This window comes from Cynocephalus volans, chromosome 1 (assembly GCF_027409185.1).
Source record: "Cynocephalus volans isolate mCynVol1 chromosome 1, mCynVol1.pri, whole genome shotgun sequence".
Lineage (NCBI taxonomy): Eukaryota > Metazoa > Chordata > Mammalia > Dermoptera > Cynocephalidae > Cynocephalus > Cynocephalus volans.
The window spans coordinates 268420778-268436292 of record NC_084460.1 but is presented as its reverse complement, the minus strand read 5'-3'; the positions used below and the strand labels follow the sequence as shown (position 1 = coordinate 268436292).

At 36.3% G+C, this 15515-nt stretch overlaps 1 protein-coding gene across 4 annotated transcripts in view; it reads right to left on the bottom strand.

Moving 5' to 3' along the window:
* Nucleotides 1-15515, bottom strand: part of LOC134383752 (cytochrome P450 20A1) — a 65711-nt gene that overhangs the window by 24952 nt on the left and 25244 nt on the right. For 3 of the 4 annotated variants that reach the window (XM_063105116.1, XM_063105125.1, XM_063105142.1), the window contains exons 5-6: nucleotides 6472-6639; nucleotides 2502-2580 (exon numbers count right to left, since the gene is read on the bottom strand). In XM_063105116.1, coding sequence (XP_062961186.1) covers nucleotides 2502-2580; nucleotides 6472-6639 — 247 coding nt within the window. The remainder of the gene's footprint in view (nucleotides 1-2501; nucleotides 2581-6471; nucleotides 6640-15515) is intronic. The other variant, XM_063105134.1, reaches the window with a different exon arrangement.

Here is a 15515-nt window from a genome sequence, read left to right as displayed (position 1 = left end):
ATTTTCCAATCACTAAGGCCTAAAACCTTGGTGTCTCCCTCCTCTCTTATACCCCACATTTAATCTGTCAGCCAATGTTGGTGGTTCTACCTTCAAAATACAGCATTATTCTCTCTTACTTTTTTTCCCTATATTTTCTGCTGCCTGACACCTGGTCCAAGCCACATTATGTCTCTTGCCTGCTTCACTGCAATAGACTCCCAATTAGTCTTCCTGCTTCTGCTCTGGGCCCCTATAGTTTATCATAGCAGCCAAAGCAATGCTTTTAAAATATAACTCAGATTATAACTCTGTTCAAAATCTTCCAATTGCTTCCTATTTCACAGTAACAACACAGTCATACAATGGTCTAAGTGCCATATAAAATCTGTCCCTCTCCCCAACCTTTCTGACCTCATCACCTTTTGCTCCTCTTATAACTCACTTCACTCCAGCCAAACTGGCCTCCCTGTTGTACCTCATACCAGAAATAGTCCCACCTCAAGGACATTGCAATTACTTTTCCTCCACATGGGATATTCTTCCTTTGGACATCCAGGTATCCACATGATCTGCATGAATGGTTTCTTCATCTTTTACAAGTGTTTGCTCAAAAATCACCTCATCTTGGTGAGGCCTGTCCTAATAATTACTTAAAATTGCAAATTCCCCATCCCCTGGCACTTCCTATCCCCCCTTCCAGTTTTATTTCTCTCCATAGCATTTTTCATCTTTTAACACACTATATTCAATTTATTTAGATTATTTTCTGTCTCTTCCCACTAGAATATGGTGTCACAAGGGCAAGAAATTTTTTTTGTTCAGGTTCCCCAGCACCTAAATCATATTATAGATCTTCACTAAATATTTATAGAACTGAATGAATGTAATATACATTAGGGATTAGAATGAGAAGTTATTAACATTGTAATGCAGTCGTTCCCGAACTTTGCTACACATTAGAATCACCTGGGAAACTTTTTTAAAAAATAGGAAAGCACAAGTCACCCCTCATATCAATTAAATCTCAGTATGTACAGGTAGAAGCCAGGCTTCAATGTTTTTTAAAAGATTCAATACGTAGCATAGTTTGGAAACTACTGCTTTACATTCTCAACCCTACAAGTACACTAGAATAATCTGGACCATTTTTACAAAAATATCTCGTGTCTAGGGCACCCTCATCCCAGATTTTGAATAAATTTGTCTAGGATGAGACCTGATATTAAGTTTTTTGTTTCGTTTTGTTTAAGTTCTCCAAGTGATTCTAATGTGCACAGCAGGTTGGGAATTACTTAAAAAAAGGAAGCTCTGATCCAGCCATAGGATCCCACTCATATGAATCCTAAAACATAATAATTATCAATAAAAGCTCAAATTTAATCTGTGCCCATGTTACAGCCCAAAGAACATATTGTGCTAGATAATTTACTTTTATTTAGAATCAAAGAATATACATTATTAATTTTCATTTCATATAAATTTAACCAATATTTCTGAAATACATTTTTTATCAAAGGGAATTAATCCAAATGCATCCATCAATCAGAATGGTAATGAAAACCAGATAGCAGGAAATGTGTCAAGTAAATTGGCTTTCTTTGACATCTGTTGGATATCAAGGGAATCACTAGAATAGTAAGCAAATGAGGATAGGGATTTTTATCACCTATGCATAGAATAGGGCCTAGAACATAATAAGCCTCAGTAAATATTTGTTGAAAGGATGAAGGAAGAGACTCCTGTGAAGCAATACTATATTATAGATAAAGAATAATCTATTATTCCAGTGCAGCCTATGTATTTTAATTTACTCTGCCTGCTTTCAAAAAGGGAATTGAAGCAGCTCAGAATAAAAGTATTAAAGCATTACAATCATTCAACCACTGACAGAAAACACAGAATAGCAACAACAAAAGAAGAGTAAGGGAGAATAATTTGGGATGCTATCTTAAACTAAAATTGCTATTTTTCTGTGTAAATTTTATAGAGTTATCAATGCCAAACAATTTTGAAAATATTTTTACTCAATGTTATAATGGCAAGAATTTTTTATGTTGTTACATTTTTTACAAACATCTGTATAATATTTAATCATGTTGACATTATTTTCTTAGCAATTCCTATAACACTGGTCATTTAGTTTCTGGTTTTCTACTTGAAGAAATAGTACTACAAAAAAATATCTTCATGAATATTTTCTTCTTTTAGATAATTTCATCCATTATTTATGGCTCTTAATACCTATCGTCAAATTGCTTTCTTAGGATAGTATCCTTACGCTTTCCATGAATGCTGCAGAGTGGACCACCTCTACAGCACTCTCATTCTGCAGTGAGTGCCAGAGTTTCTTTTACTAACTTATTGATTTTCCTATCTTGTATTAAAGAAAAACTTTCATTGTAGAGAAGGTAGGAAAAAAGCATGAAGAGAGAAAATATCTCACCATTCAGAGATAACACTATTAAAATTGAGGTTTTATCTTTTTGTCTTTACTAAAAATTAAGAGTGGCTGAACTTACCATCTTCATACTGTTTTTTCCGAGTTGTACTTTTATCAAGTGACCCATCTAAAAAGCCTTTCCCAATCTCAGACCAAACCTGAAAATAGAAAAATAGCAAATCTACCTGCCAGGTACTAGATATAAGTAATATAGAACAATGTAAGCTAATAACTCAGGAACTCCTTTCTCACCAACAAATCTGATAATTAAGCTCTTTCATTTAAGTAGGCTGCACAATCACTTACTCCACAGCCTCTGAGGATAGGGTACAAATATATTTTAAGTGTTTTAGTCAAGTTACTTTCAAACTATCTGTATTTGGAAAGTGAAAAGTTCCTTTTCTTTAAAAGGAGTAGGAATGGAGAGGAAAAAAGACCCCGCAGTGGAGTCAATCATTAGTTTTTTATTATAATGGCACAAGTAGATAAATAAAATTCATAGGTAATTACAAATTTTTATTTCACCTGAGATATTGATAAACATTGGCTGAGGTCCCAAAAGAGGTGAAAAATTAGTCTAAAGTTTGGAGATGACAAGCAGCAGAATAGGCTTCCAATATTTCAAAACTGGGTCACTAGCCCCTTAAAAACCTTTACTTGGTTCTAATTCAAAAGTTCTGAAAGAACTAGGGGAAAGAACACAACACTTATTAGTCAATTAATTAGTCTGAAAAATGATAGAATTAAGAGCCCTCAGCTCTGTACACTTTATTTTATTTTATTTTATTTTATTTTTTTTGTCTTTTTGTGACCAGCCGTACCGCGCTCAGCCAGTGAGCGCATCAGCCAGTGAGTGCACCGGCCATCCTTATACAGGATCCGAACCCGCGGCGGGAGCACTGCTGCGCTCCCAGCGCTGCACTCTCCCGAGTGTGCCACGGGATCGGCCCAACTCTGTACACTTTAAATAGAGATATATTTCAGATTATTTAAATGTAATAATTAAACTATCAAAAGTACTATCAAAATGCACAGTAAATATTATATATATTATGAATACCCTTAAAATGAGAAAGGAGTTTCTAAGCATGACATAGAGCACAGGGCAAAATTCATAATAAAACAGTTGAATTGATTTAGCTACATAAAACATTAACATCTGTGGTAATGAAAAAGTACTATAAACAAAATAAAAGCAAATGAAAACTTAGATGAAAATGAAGAGCTCTTGTAGATTAGTAAGAAATAGAAATACTAATCTGCCAAAAAAAGAATGAAATTCTGCCATTCACAGCAACATGGATGAACTTAGAGAAAATCATGTTAAGTAAAATAAGCCAGGCACAGAAACAGAAATACCACATGTTCTCACTCCTAAGTGGGAGCTAAAAAATAAACAAATAGATTTTTAAAAAGGAAGAATGAAACAAAAATCACAGTAATATGTTGAACTTTCAAAAGGAGAGAACAGAACTGCAGTTACCAGAGATAGGAAAGGGGGAAGGGGAGAGGAGGTAAGGAAGAAATTGTAAAGGGCCATGAAAAACGATTATGTTGTATAATGTTGAATACACTAATTATCCTGATTTGAGCATCACATATTGCACACGGATATTGACATTCAATTCTGTACCCAACAGAAATGAACAATCAACTATGTTACAATAAAAAAAAAGAAAAAGAAAAAGAAACACATCAACAGATATATGCGCAAAGGACATGAGAAAACGTTCCATAAAAGAAACACAAGTGTTCCACAAAAGTATAAAAAGATGTTTAACCTTACAAACAATTAAAGAATTATAAATGTTAATCATAAAATATCGTTTTTGATTTATTAGATCGTTATATATTTAAAGAACCAACAATTCTAATTGTTGTCAAAAGCACAGAGAAAGAACACGTTAATGCTGGTGGGAAAATAATCAGAACAATGGTTTTGGAGGGCAGTTCAGAAATACAGCATGCAATTGAATGTGAGGGGCACATTTTTTCACATTTTAACACCTGTGAAATCAGTATGGATCTTACAACTGATGACATTTCCCAACTGTTGTCAGCCAAGTAACAGTCATAATGCAGTTTTCATTGCCTCTGAATTCATAAATTGGTTATTATTCCTGGTGGCATGACTGGACAACAGCAATCCCTTGGCGTTTCAGACATCAAAATATCATTTGAGGAAAGATATTAGGTCCTGTTTATGGTCTGAAGACTTGCCTTTGACAACTTCTAGTAATGCTAAGAAAATATCAAATTCCCACCAAAAACATATACTTTGAATCTACTCATGAAATATCAGACAAACCCAAACTGAGGGATATTCTACAAAATCTATGTCCTATACTTTCAAAAAATGTCAAGATCAAAAAAAAAAAAAAACAAAGAAAAGCCGAGGAACTGTTCCAAATTAAAGAGGTTTGATCACCAGAAGTAATGAGTGATCCTGAGCTGGATCCTGGATTTAGACAGTGGAAGAATGTGTCGGGACTGGGAAGTTATAAGAACATTATTGGGATAATAGAAGAAACTTGAATATGGGGTCTGGATGTGCTAATAGTATTGTATCAATGTTAAATTTTCCAAGTTTGATAACTTTATGTTGTCACCATATAAGAAAATATCATTGTTCTTAGGAAATATAAGAACAAGACAATATCCTTGTTCTAGGAAATATGACTAAAGTATTTAGGAGTAAAGGGGAAAAATGTCCACTTTACTCTCAAATGGTTGGGGGGATGAATGGATAGAGAGACAGACAGAAAGAGAGATAGATAAATAGAAGATGAATGACAAAAGCAAATGGGGCAAAACATAAACAACTGCTAAATCTGGGTAAAGGATATATGGGATTTCCTTGTACTAGCTGTAACTTTACTGTAAGTTTGGAATTATTTCTGTTTTGAAGTTATAAGGAAAGAAAAGGGAAGGAAAAGAAAACACCAACATAAAAACATGCAGGAAAGGTATAAGCAGCTAGAAGAAAACTCTGGAAACAATGGTGGAGGTCTCTTTTAAAAAATGCTGTCTCATCAAGATGAAAAAAATACAGACATCAACAACTAAGTCAAAAATTGATTCTTCATTAAAACGAGAAGACATTTTATGAATTCTTTAATCAATTTGTTTCGCCTGAGTATACAAGTGATTTACTCTGGGAACTGGAATTTAGAATGATTTTTCTACTTTTATTTTTATGCATCTGAATATGTGAATGTTTTATAAGAAACAAGTATTTTTTTAAATCATCAAACAAAAGTAATAAAACCATTTTATTGCAAAAGTATAATATTTAACAGTGACAGGGTATTAACTCACAGTTCCTGGTAATTTTCGTTTAAAACACATTATTTTAACTATTCAACTTGTTTTTTATAGTTTTTTTGTTGTTGTTGCTGTTTTTGGTGGCTGGCTGGTACAGGGATCCAAACCCTTGACATTGGTGTTATCAGCACCATATTCTAACCAAGTGAGGTAACCAGGCAGCCCTAAATTTAAATAATATAAGGAATATTTTCTCAGATCTTACATGTGGTAGAGTAAATGACCTAAATATAATTTGAATCAAACAGATTAATGTTGAGACGGATAAAAACAGAGAACAATAAATTCCATCTATGACTCTAGAAAAGGCCAACAGTAATTCAGTTTTAGACTGAATTAGCTTTGCCTCCAGTCATGTTCATCTCATTAGCATTTTCATGCTTCAATGGTTTTAATTTCTTTCTATATAGGACATAATCTAGTTCTATTAAATATAGTTTTTGTCTTTATTCTGGAATTCAATATTATTTTTACAACATACTTGCTAACTATTAAAAGAAAATTTCTTTAGTCATAAACTTTTTACTTTTCAAAAGTAATTGCTTAAAAAAAAGAGATTAACTTTTTAAAGAAGGCAACAATTATTTTTGCTTGCACTGATCTTTTTAGCCCAAAACAAGGAATTTCTATAATATAGAATTTTAAACCTTCTTGAGAGGCACAGTCTACGTTATTAAACTATCCAATTTGATGAAAGAATAATATTAAATTTGCCTTAGACTTACTGTGCCATGATTCTTCTGGAAGTGAATGACTTCCTGGTCATCTTCAAATGTACTACCCATTACCACCTGTGTGACAGACTTCATAGCAAAACCAAGCATATGCTGGCTGAGGGGTACATGCTGGGTCTCTGGGTAGGAGAGCCATTTATCTAATAATTCTTCTGAAAGCTGAAAGAGAAAAGAAAGTCACAATGATTTACCATTTCTTCTTGTTAAATCCTAGAAAAACTCAGCAGGTAGATTCATTTCTTATCCTACACAGTTCAACTCTGTAAGCAAAGTAAGTATTCAGGTGTTTACTTGCTCTGTCAGCCAACACTGGCTCCTCCTATAACTGCATCCTCAGTGGTTCAGGTTCAGCTTCTGTCCAAGGGCTGATGTGTAAGACAGAGTAGAACCACTACCACAATAAAAACAAAGAATATAAATTAAAAATTCAAAGACAGCAAAATCTTAAATCTAATGGGAATTAAGAAACCAAAATCTTAGTATCTAATTAAAAATAGTAAAGGTTTACCACAGAGTGCCTGTGATTTAGTAAACAACTGATAAACATATTAATATGTATGTAAGTCTTAAACATGCTTTGGTCTTGAAAACTTCTGAGTCTCTCTGTCATTCGTTTATTTACCAAATATTTATTAAACGCTTTGTGGAATAAAAATAGTGAGTAGCAAAAAAAAAAAAAAAAAAAAATCACAAGGTTTGAACTCAGAAAAATCTTGGTTTTACTTTTGGCTCTATCACTTAGAAGTAATATGGCTTCAGGCAATTTGCTTAAACTAAGGTTCAGGTTTATGACACCCCCTATCTTGAGTAGTTGCTGTGATAGGGATAATTATACCTATGTCATGTAATGTTGTAAAGATTTTGTGAGGTCGTATACATATATATAAAGTCCCTACCATGTTAGGAACTCAAATTTAAGCTACTTTCCCATATCAACTACATGAAAGTTTCATCACAGTATAAAGGATTAAAATTAAATTTTGTGAGAAACAGAATAAATATTCAAAATGAAAAGATTTAGCATTACATAGGTTGACATATACTTACAGTGAAATATATGGAATATAAATCTTATTTTTTGAAAAAGAGAAGGGAAGCATTAATGATTCCAAAGTGTCAAGATTAATGAATTGCGCCAGTTGATATGCTTTAAAAGAACTCTGAGATTTGGGTGAAATATAAAGAAAACAGGAAAATAGCAAATAAAATAGAACATACCTATATAATTTTAAAATTACTTTCGTGTTACCAACAAAATAATTCCACATACATTAAAAAGTTGGAATTCTATACTTACTACTGAAGTCATATAACTTCCTTTATAATAAAAAGTAAAAAGTATTTTGGAAACAAACCATTAAAGGCAGGCTATTTCCAGGTAAAAATAAGAGCCAATATAAATTTGACTCATAGGTAATGACAGAAGTTCCAAATGTAGAAGGTAAACACTGGAGGGAAAAAAGCCTCCTTGTAGAAAAAATAACCCATTTCAATATATATAAGATAAACCCATAAGATATCTTTTCTCTAAACATCAAAGTTTGTTTGCTTTCAGAAAACATTCTTTTTCTGAATAAACAAGGGATTTTTGCCTCAAAACAATTTCAGAACAAGAAGGTGATTTGTTACATTTTCGGCTGTCTCAGACTCATGCACAGAATGGGAAACCCAGCTGAGTGTCAGTGCCCATCCACCTGCACCCTGAACTGCCAGACCTCAACTTCTTTATCATTCCACCTACTCCTGAGTGTCCAGCCCTACATGGGGCTTTTACAGTTGTCAGGCCCAACCCCCTGGGACAAAGCTACACCCTCTCATTATTCACAGCCTTAGTATTGAGTCATTTGTTTGAATTCATTCAAGTATCACATATCAATGCCGATCCTTTATTTCAATACTTATTTTTAAAATAGTATTTACTTTAGTATAAAGTATGCATTTCATTTATTTATTTGTTCATTTAATTTTAACAAATGGTTACATTATTGTTTCACCATTAAATACATGTCTTTTTTCTACTATTTGAAATGCCATCCATCATACATTAAATTCCCATATGAATTTGGGATTATTTCTGGACATTGTCTATTCCATTGATCTATGTATATGCCACTAGCATAATTTTGAATTTTTATTGTATCTTTATATAACGTTTCCCATTACTATTTTCTTTCAAAATTTTCTGGAAGAGAAAATGACTTCTAGAATGGTGGAGTGAGAACCTTGGTGACCTTCTATACCAATGAAAATAAGGCAAAACAACTAAAATTGACCACTTCCAGAACCCTGGCAATCAACTAAAACTATAGTATGTGCTGAAAAGTGTCTATTCAACAGAAACAGTTGAAGTCCACTATTTGAAATGCCATCCATCATACATAGACAGTGTAGTCTATGACATTTTAATTTAGGATTATTTCCATCTCCCTTCCTTCCACAGCTCAGTAGCACAGTATCCAAAAGTCAACAGTACTGCAGACAACAGAAAGATCTGATATCTTGTGGAGCACTGTTAAAATCACCATCACCACAGTCACCCAAAATGATGACCAAAAATAGCAGATTATCCCAAGACTCCATCCCTCCCCAAAAGCAACACTAATGAGCTGGCAAAACTGTCAGAATAAACTTTTGAACAATTCTGGAATACTGTCAAAACGTCTAACAACCAGAGGAAGGCTTGATAAAGAAAGAAACTCGTGGTAAGCATTTTAAACAAACTGCCGACCATCCCCCACACCCTAGAGAGGCAGCAGCTATAAGGGCCACAGCCCATATTCCTGGTGCAGACTGCTAGAAAGCAAAATAGACATTATTCTCAAAAAACGGAGGCTTGAATCTCAACCTGTCTTTGACAGCTCACTTAACAACTGGCTAAAAGGCTTCCCTTTGCTCTTTCCAGGGCTAGGATGGGTTTCCTGGCTCAAAACACTGAAATGTTTTGGTATTGGCTACAGTAGCCTGGAGCAAAGAACAACAATTAGAACAACACAAGGAAGAGCCACACTTAGAGCAACACAAGAAACAAAAGACAGACCAAGAAGCCTGGAAAAGAAGAGGCAGGAAGAGATATATGTGGGAATAAGAACTCTTAAAAGTTTCCCCTTATACCAGGGAATCCAGAAATGGGCATGCCCAGGGGTGGGACACATGGTCAGAAAAGGTCTAAAAAAACCCTAAGCTTTTACATCTGGCAAGCCTTCAAGCTCTGTACAAGTAAGAAGTGAAAGCTAAGGTAGATTTGTAAAGGGCCCGGATAAGTGTTAAAGGAAGCTCCCAACACAAAGCCAATATGCAAACATTGGGAAAGTACTTTTTTCTTTTACTGGCTCCAAGCATTTTATTTTATTTTATTTTTTCCTTTCAAATAATTTTTATTTTTATTTATTTATTATTATTTTTTTTAACTTTTATTTTGTCGATATACATTGTGGTTGATTATTGTTGCCCCTTACCAAAACCTCCCTCCCTCCTCCCTCTCCTCCCTCCCCCCCAACAATGTCCTTTCTGTTTGCTTGTTGTATCAACTTCAAGTAATTGTGGTTGTTATATCTTCTCCCCCGCCCCCGGTTTTTGTGTGTGTGTGTGTGTGTGTGTGTGTGTGTAAATTTATATATTAATTTTTAGCTCCCACCAATAAGTGAGAACATGTGATATTTCTCTTTCTGTGCCTGACTCATTTCACTTAATATAATTCTCTCAAGGTACATCCATGTTGTTGCAACTGGCAGTATTTCATTCGCTTTTATAGCTGAGTAGTATTCCATTGTGTAGATGTACCACATTTTCCGTATCCACTCATCCGATGATGGACATTTGGGCTGGTTCCAACTCTTGGCTATTGTAAAGAGTGCTGCGATGAACATTGGGGAACAGGTATACCTTCGACTTGATGATTTCCATTCCTCTGGGTATATTCCCAGCAGTGGGATAGTTGGGTCATATGGTAGATATATCTGCAATTGTTTGAGGAACCTCCATACCATTTTCCATAGAGGCTGCACCATTTTGCAGTCCCACCAACAATGTATGAGTTCCTTTTTTACCGCAACCTCGCCAGCATTTATCGTTTAGTCTTTTGGATTTTAGCCATCCTAACTGGGGTGAGATGGTATCTCAGTGTGGTTTTGATTTGCATTTCCCAGATGCTGAGTGATGTTGAGCATTTTTTCATATGTCTCTTGGCCATTTGTATATCTTCCTTAGAGAAATGCCAACTTAGCTCTTTTGCCCATTTTTTAATTGGGTTGCTTGTTTTTTTCTTGTAAAGTTGTTTGAGTTCCTTATATATTCTGGATATTAATCCTTTGTCAGATGTATATTTTGCAAATATTTTCTCCCACTCTGTTGGTTGTCTTTTAACTCTGTTATTGTTTCTTTTGCTGTGCAGAAGCTTTTTAGTTTGATATAATCCCATTTGTTTATTTTTCCTTTGGTTGCCTGTGATTTTGGGGTCGTATTCATGAAGTCTGTGTCCAGTCCTATTTCCTGAAGTGTTTCTCCTATGTTTTCTTTAAGAAGTTTTATTGTTTCAGGGTGTATATTTAAATCCTTAATCCATTTTGAGTTGATTTTAGTATATGGTGAGAGGTATGGGTCTAGTTTCATTCTCCTGCATATGGATATCCAGTTATCCCAGCACCATTTGCTGAAGAGGCAGTGCCTTCCCCAGCGAATAGGCTTGGTGCCTTTGTCAAAGATCAGATGGCAGTAAGTGTGTGGGTTGATTTCTGGATTCTCTATTCTATTCCACTGATCAGTGTGTCTGTTTTTGTGCCAGTACATACTGTTTTGGTTATTATAACTTTGTAGTATAGCTTAAAGTCAGGTAGTGTTATGCCTCCAGCTTTATTTTTTTTGCTCAGCATTGCTTTGGCTACGCGTGGTCTTTTATTATTCCATACAAATGTCTGGATAGTTCTTTCCATTTCTGAGAAAAATGTCTTTGGAATTTTGATGGGGATTGCATTGAATTTGTAGATCACTTTGGGTAGTATGGACATTTTCACTATGTTGATTCCTCCAATCCAAGAGCATGGGCTATCTTTCCATCTTCTTGTATCCTCTCTAATTTCTCTCAGCAGTGGTTTGTACTTCTCATTACAGAGATTTTTCACATCCTTGGTTAACTCAATTCCTAAGTATTTTATTTTTTGGGTGGCTATTGTAAATGGGCAGGCTTTCTTGATTTCTCGTTCTGCACGTTCACTATTGGAGAAAAGAAATGCTACTGATTTTTGTGGGTTGATTTTGTATCCTGCTACTCTGCTGAATTCATTTATGAATTCCAAGATTTTTTTTGTAGAGGTTTTAGGCTGTTCAATATATAGGATTATGTCATCTGCAAACAGGGACAGTTTGACTTCATCCTTTCCAATCTGGATGCCCTTTATTTCCTTCTCTTCTCTGACTGCTCTGGCTAGTACTTCCAACACTATGTTGAATAGAAGTGGTGAGAGTGGGCATCCTTGTCTAGTTCCTGTTCTTAAAGGAAAAGCTTTCAGCTTTTCCCCATTCAGGATGATATTGGCAGTGGGTTTGTCATATATGGCTTTAATTATGTTGAGATACTTTCCTCTATACCTAACTTATAGAGGGTCTTTGTCATGAATGAGTGTTGAATTTTATCAAATGCTTTTTCAGCATCTATAGAGATGATCATATGGTCCTTGTGTTTGACTTTATTAATATGGTGTTTCACATTTATTGATTTGCGTACGTTGAACCAACCTTGCATCCCTGGGATGAATCCCACTTGATTGTGGTGAATAATTTTACGTATGTGTTGCTATATTGTTTGCTAGTATTTTAGTGAGGATTTTTGCATCTATATTCATCAAGGATATTGGCCTGTAGTTTTCTTTTTTGGTTATATCTTTACCTAGTTTTGGTATCAGGATGATGTTTGCTTCATAGAATGAGTTTGGGAGATTTGCGTCTGTTTCAATCTTTTGGAATACTTTGTGAAGAATCGGTGTCAATTCCTCTTTGAATGTTTGGTAAAATTCTGCTGTGAATCCATCTGGTCCTGGGCTTTTCTTTGTTGGGAGCCTTCTGATAACAGCTTCAATCTCTTTTATTGTTATTGGTCTGTTTAGATTTTCTACGTCTTCATGGTTCAGTTTTGGGAGCTTGTGTGTGTCCAGAAATTTATCCATTTCCTCCAGATTTTCAAATTTGTTGGCATATAGGTGTTTATAGTAGTCTCGAATGATTCCTTGTATTTCAGATGAATCAGTTGTAATATCACATTTTTCATTTCTAATTTTTGTTATTTGAGTCTTCTCTCCTTTTTTTTTTGCTAGCCATGCTAATGGTTTGTCAATTTTATTTATCTTTTCAAAAAACCAACTTTTTGATTCATTGATCTTTTGAATTGTTTTTTGGGTTTCCATTTCATTCAGTTCTGCTCTGATCTTAATGATTTCTTTCCGTCTGCTAAATTTAGGTTTGGATTGTTCTTGTTTTTCTAGTTCTTTAAGGTGAAGTGTTAGGTTGTTCACTTGCCATCTTTCCATTCTTCTGAGGTGACCATTTAATGCAATAAATTTCCCCCTTAATACTGCTTTTGCAGTATCCCACAGGTTTTGGTATGATGTATCATTATTTTTATTAGTTTCAATAAATTTTTTGATTTCACGGACCGAGTCTGGTGCCCGCCCGCAGTCAGCTCTCCGGCAGGTTCAAGCGAACTCGGGAACTCTCCAACCACACTGTTCCTAACCAGAAATCGGTTAGGTGTTTTTCCAAACTGCTGGCCGCAGAGATGCTATCTGCCTCCCAGTAACAGGAAGTTTACCGTGGGCCGGAGCCCAGGGTGCGGTGGAGTGACAGTCGGCCCAGCCTGTACTTCCTTGCCCTCCTGATGCTGGCCGGAGATGCCCCACGCCACCAGCCCCGCCAGAGAACTGTGGATGGAGTGAGAGGGGAGGCTGGCCCACAGGCCCCGGGAAGCCCCATGCTGGGTCAAGCAAGTGGGAAGGCTCAGTGAGGAGTCGAGCCGGGCGAGAAGGACAGGCTTGGACGAGCCGGGCCGGAGCCGCCACCACCTGAGAAAATGGAGGCAGCCCCGGGGCCGGTGAGTGGCCCGGTCAGGCAGGCGGAAGCCAGGTGGGCATCTGCCCCCCACGCAGGGCCGGGCCGGGGGTCACTCACAGGGCTGTGCCGGGTCGGGCGCCTCCCTCTCTGCCTCTGCGTCGTCACCGTCCCTGTTCTTGGCCGCCGCCGCCTCGGGCTGCTCACTCGGTCCCGCGGTGCGGCTCGGGCGCTCCGAGGAATCTTCTTTTATGCCGGCCTGAAACCTCGAATCCTGAATAGGGCAGCTGGCCGCCTTCAGCACACCCCCGGCCTCCGGGATCCTGCCAGCATCAACAGCAGCCCCGGCGCTGTGTTCCCTGTTTAGAGACTCGCTTTTACAGCTAAGAAACAGTTCTTTTCCTGTTCCATACTTCGAAGCTGTTGCCTGTAAATGAGGCAGCCTCTCCTGCCAAGGGCAAAGTGGAGGTCAGCCCCCACGACCGGCCACCAGTATCGGTCCTCTCTTAAGAGATGGCAAGAGGAATGTCCACAAGTTTCCCAGCTGCCTAAGGCCCAGTGGCCACCTTTTACACCTCAGCTACTCCACGCTAACCGCCGCAGCCACCACCATCTTAGGATCCCCTGGCTCCAAGCATTTTAGATAAATATGTCAAAATTTCTGACACTACCACTAAGCTAAAAGACCAGATACTTCTGTGGCCACACATGACAGAAAATACAGACTTTACAAAAACAGTTTAGGAAAGACACTAAACAAGCCATTAAAAACTAGCCACAACAGGCAGCAGCAACAAATCCCAAGGAAGGTATAGAATCTGATTTTTAAAGTTCTATACCAAGGAAGGTATAGAATCTATACAAGAAAGGTATAGAATCTGATTTTTAGAGTTGCCACATATATTTAAAATGTCCAGTTTTCAACAACAAAAAAAATTATAAGGTATGCAAAGTAAAAAGAAAGTATTGCCAATCCACAGGAAAAAAAGGAAATTAAAGAAACTGTCCATGAGGAAGCTTGGGCAGTGGACTTACCAGACTTAAATCAACTATCTTAACCATGCTCAAAGAACAAAAGGAAACCATGGACAAGGAACTAAAGGAAACAAAGAGAGTGATGTCTAAACACAAAAAGAATATTAATAAAGAGATATAAATTTTAAAAGGAACCACAGTCTGGAATTGGTAAGTACAATTCTGGAACGAAAAAATCACTAGAGGGGTTCAACAATGGACTTGAGCAGGCAGAAGAAAGAATCAGTGAACTAACAACAAAGTTGGAAGATTTACCTTTATCTGATTTCAAGACTTATCATATAGCTACAGTAATCAAGACAGTGTGGAACTGACATTAGAACAGACAAACAGATCAACCATAAAAGAACAAGATCTAAAAACAGACTCAAACAAGTATGGCCAATAGATTTTAGACAAAGTTCCAAGGAAATTCAATGGGGAAAGGATCACCTTTTCAACAAATGAATAACCATATTAAAAAATTGGACATTAACTCTACTTCATATCATACAAAAAAATTAACTGGGAAAGGATCACAGACCTGAAAGCATGAGCAAAAAATTATAAGAGAAAATCCTGGAGACTCTGACACAAAGAGCACAAACTGCTAAAGAAAAAAAACCCAATAAATGATATTTCATAAAATTTAAAACGTGCTCTTCAAAGGACATTGTTTGGAAATGAAAAGGCAAATGCAGACTTGGAGAAAATATCTGCAAAATATATATCTGACAAAGGAATGACATCTACAATACTTTAACGGCTCTTACAACTCAGTAATAATTAACAATCCAATAAAATATGGACAAAAGATTTGACACTTCACCAAAGAAGACACGTGAATGGCAAATAAGCACATAAAAAGCTGTTCAGCCTCATTAGTTATTAGAGAAAAGCAAATTAAAATCACAATGAGACATACCACTAACTTATTAAAATGGCTAAAATTAAAAAGACTAACCATACCAAGTGTCAATAAGGAT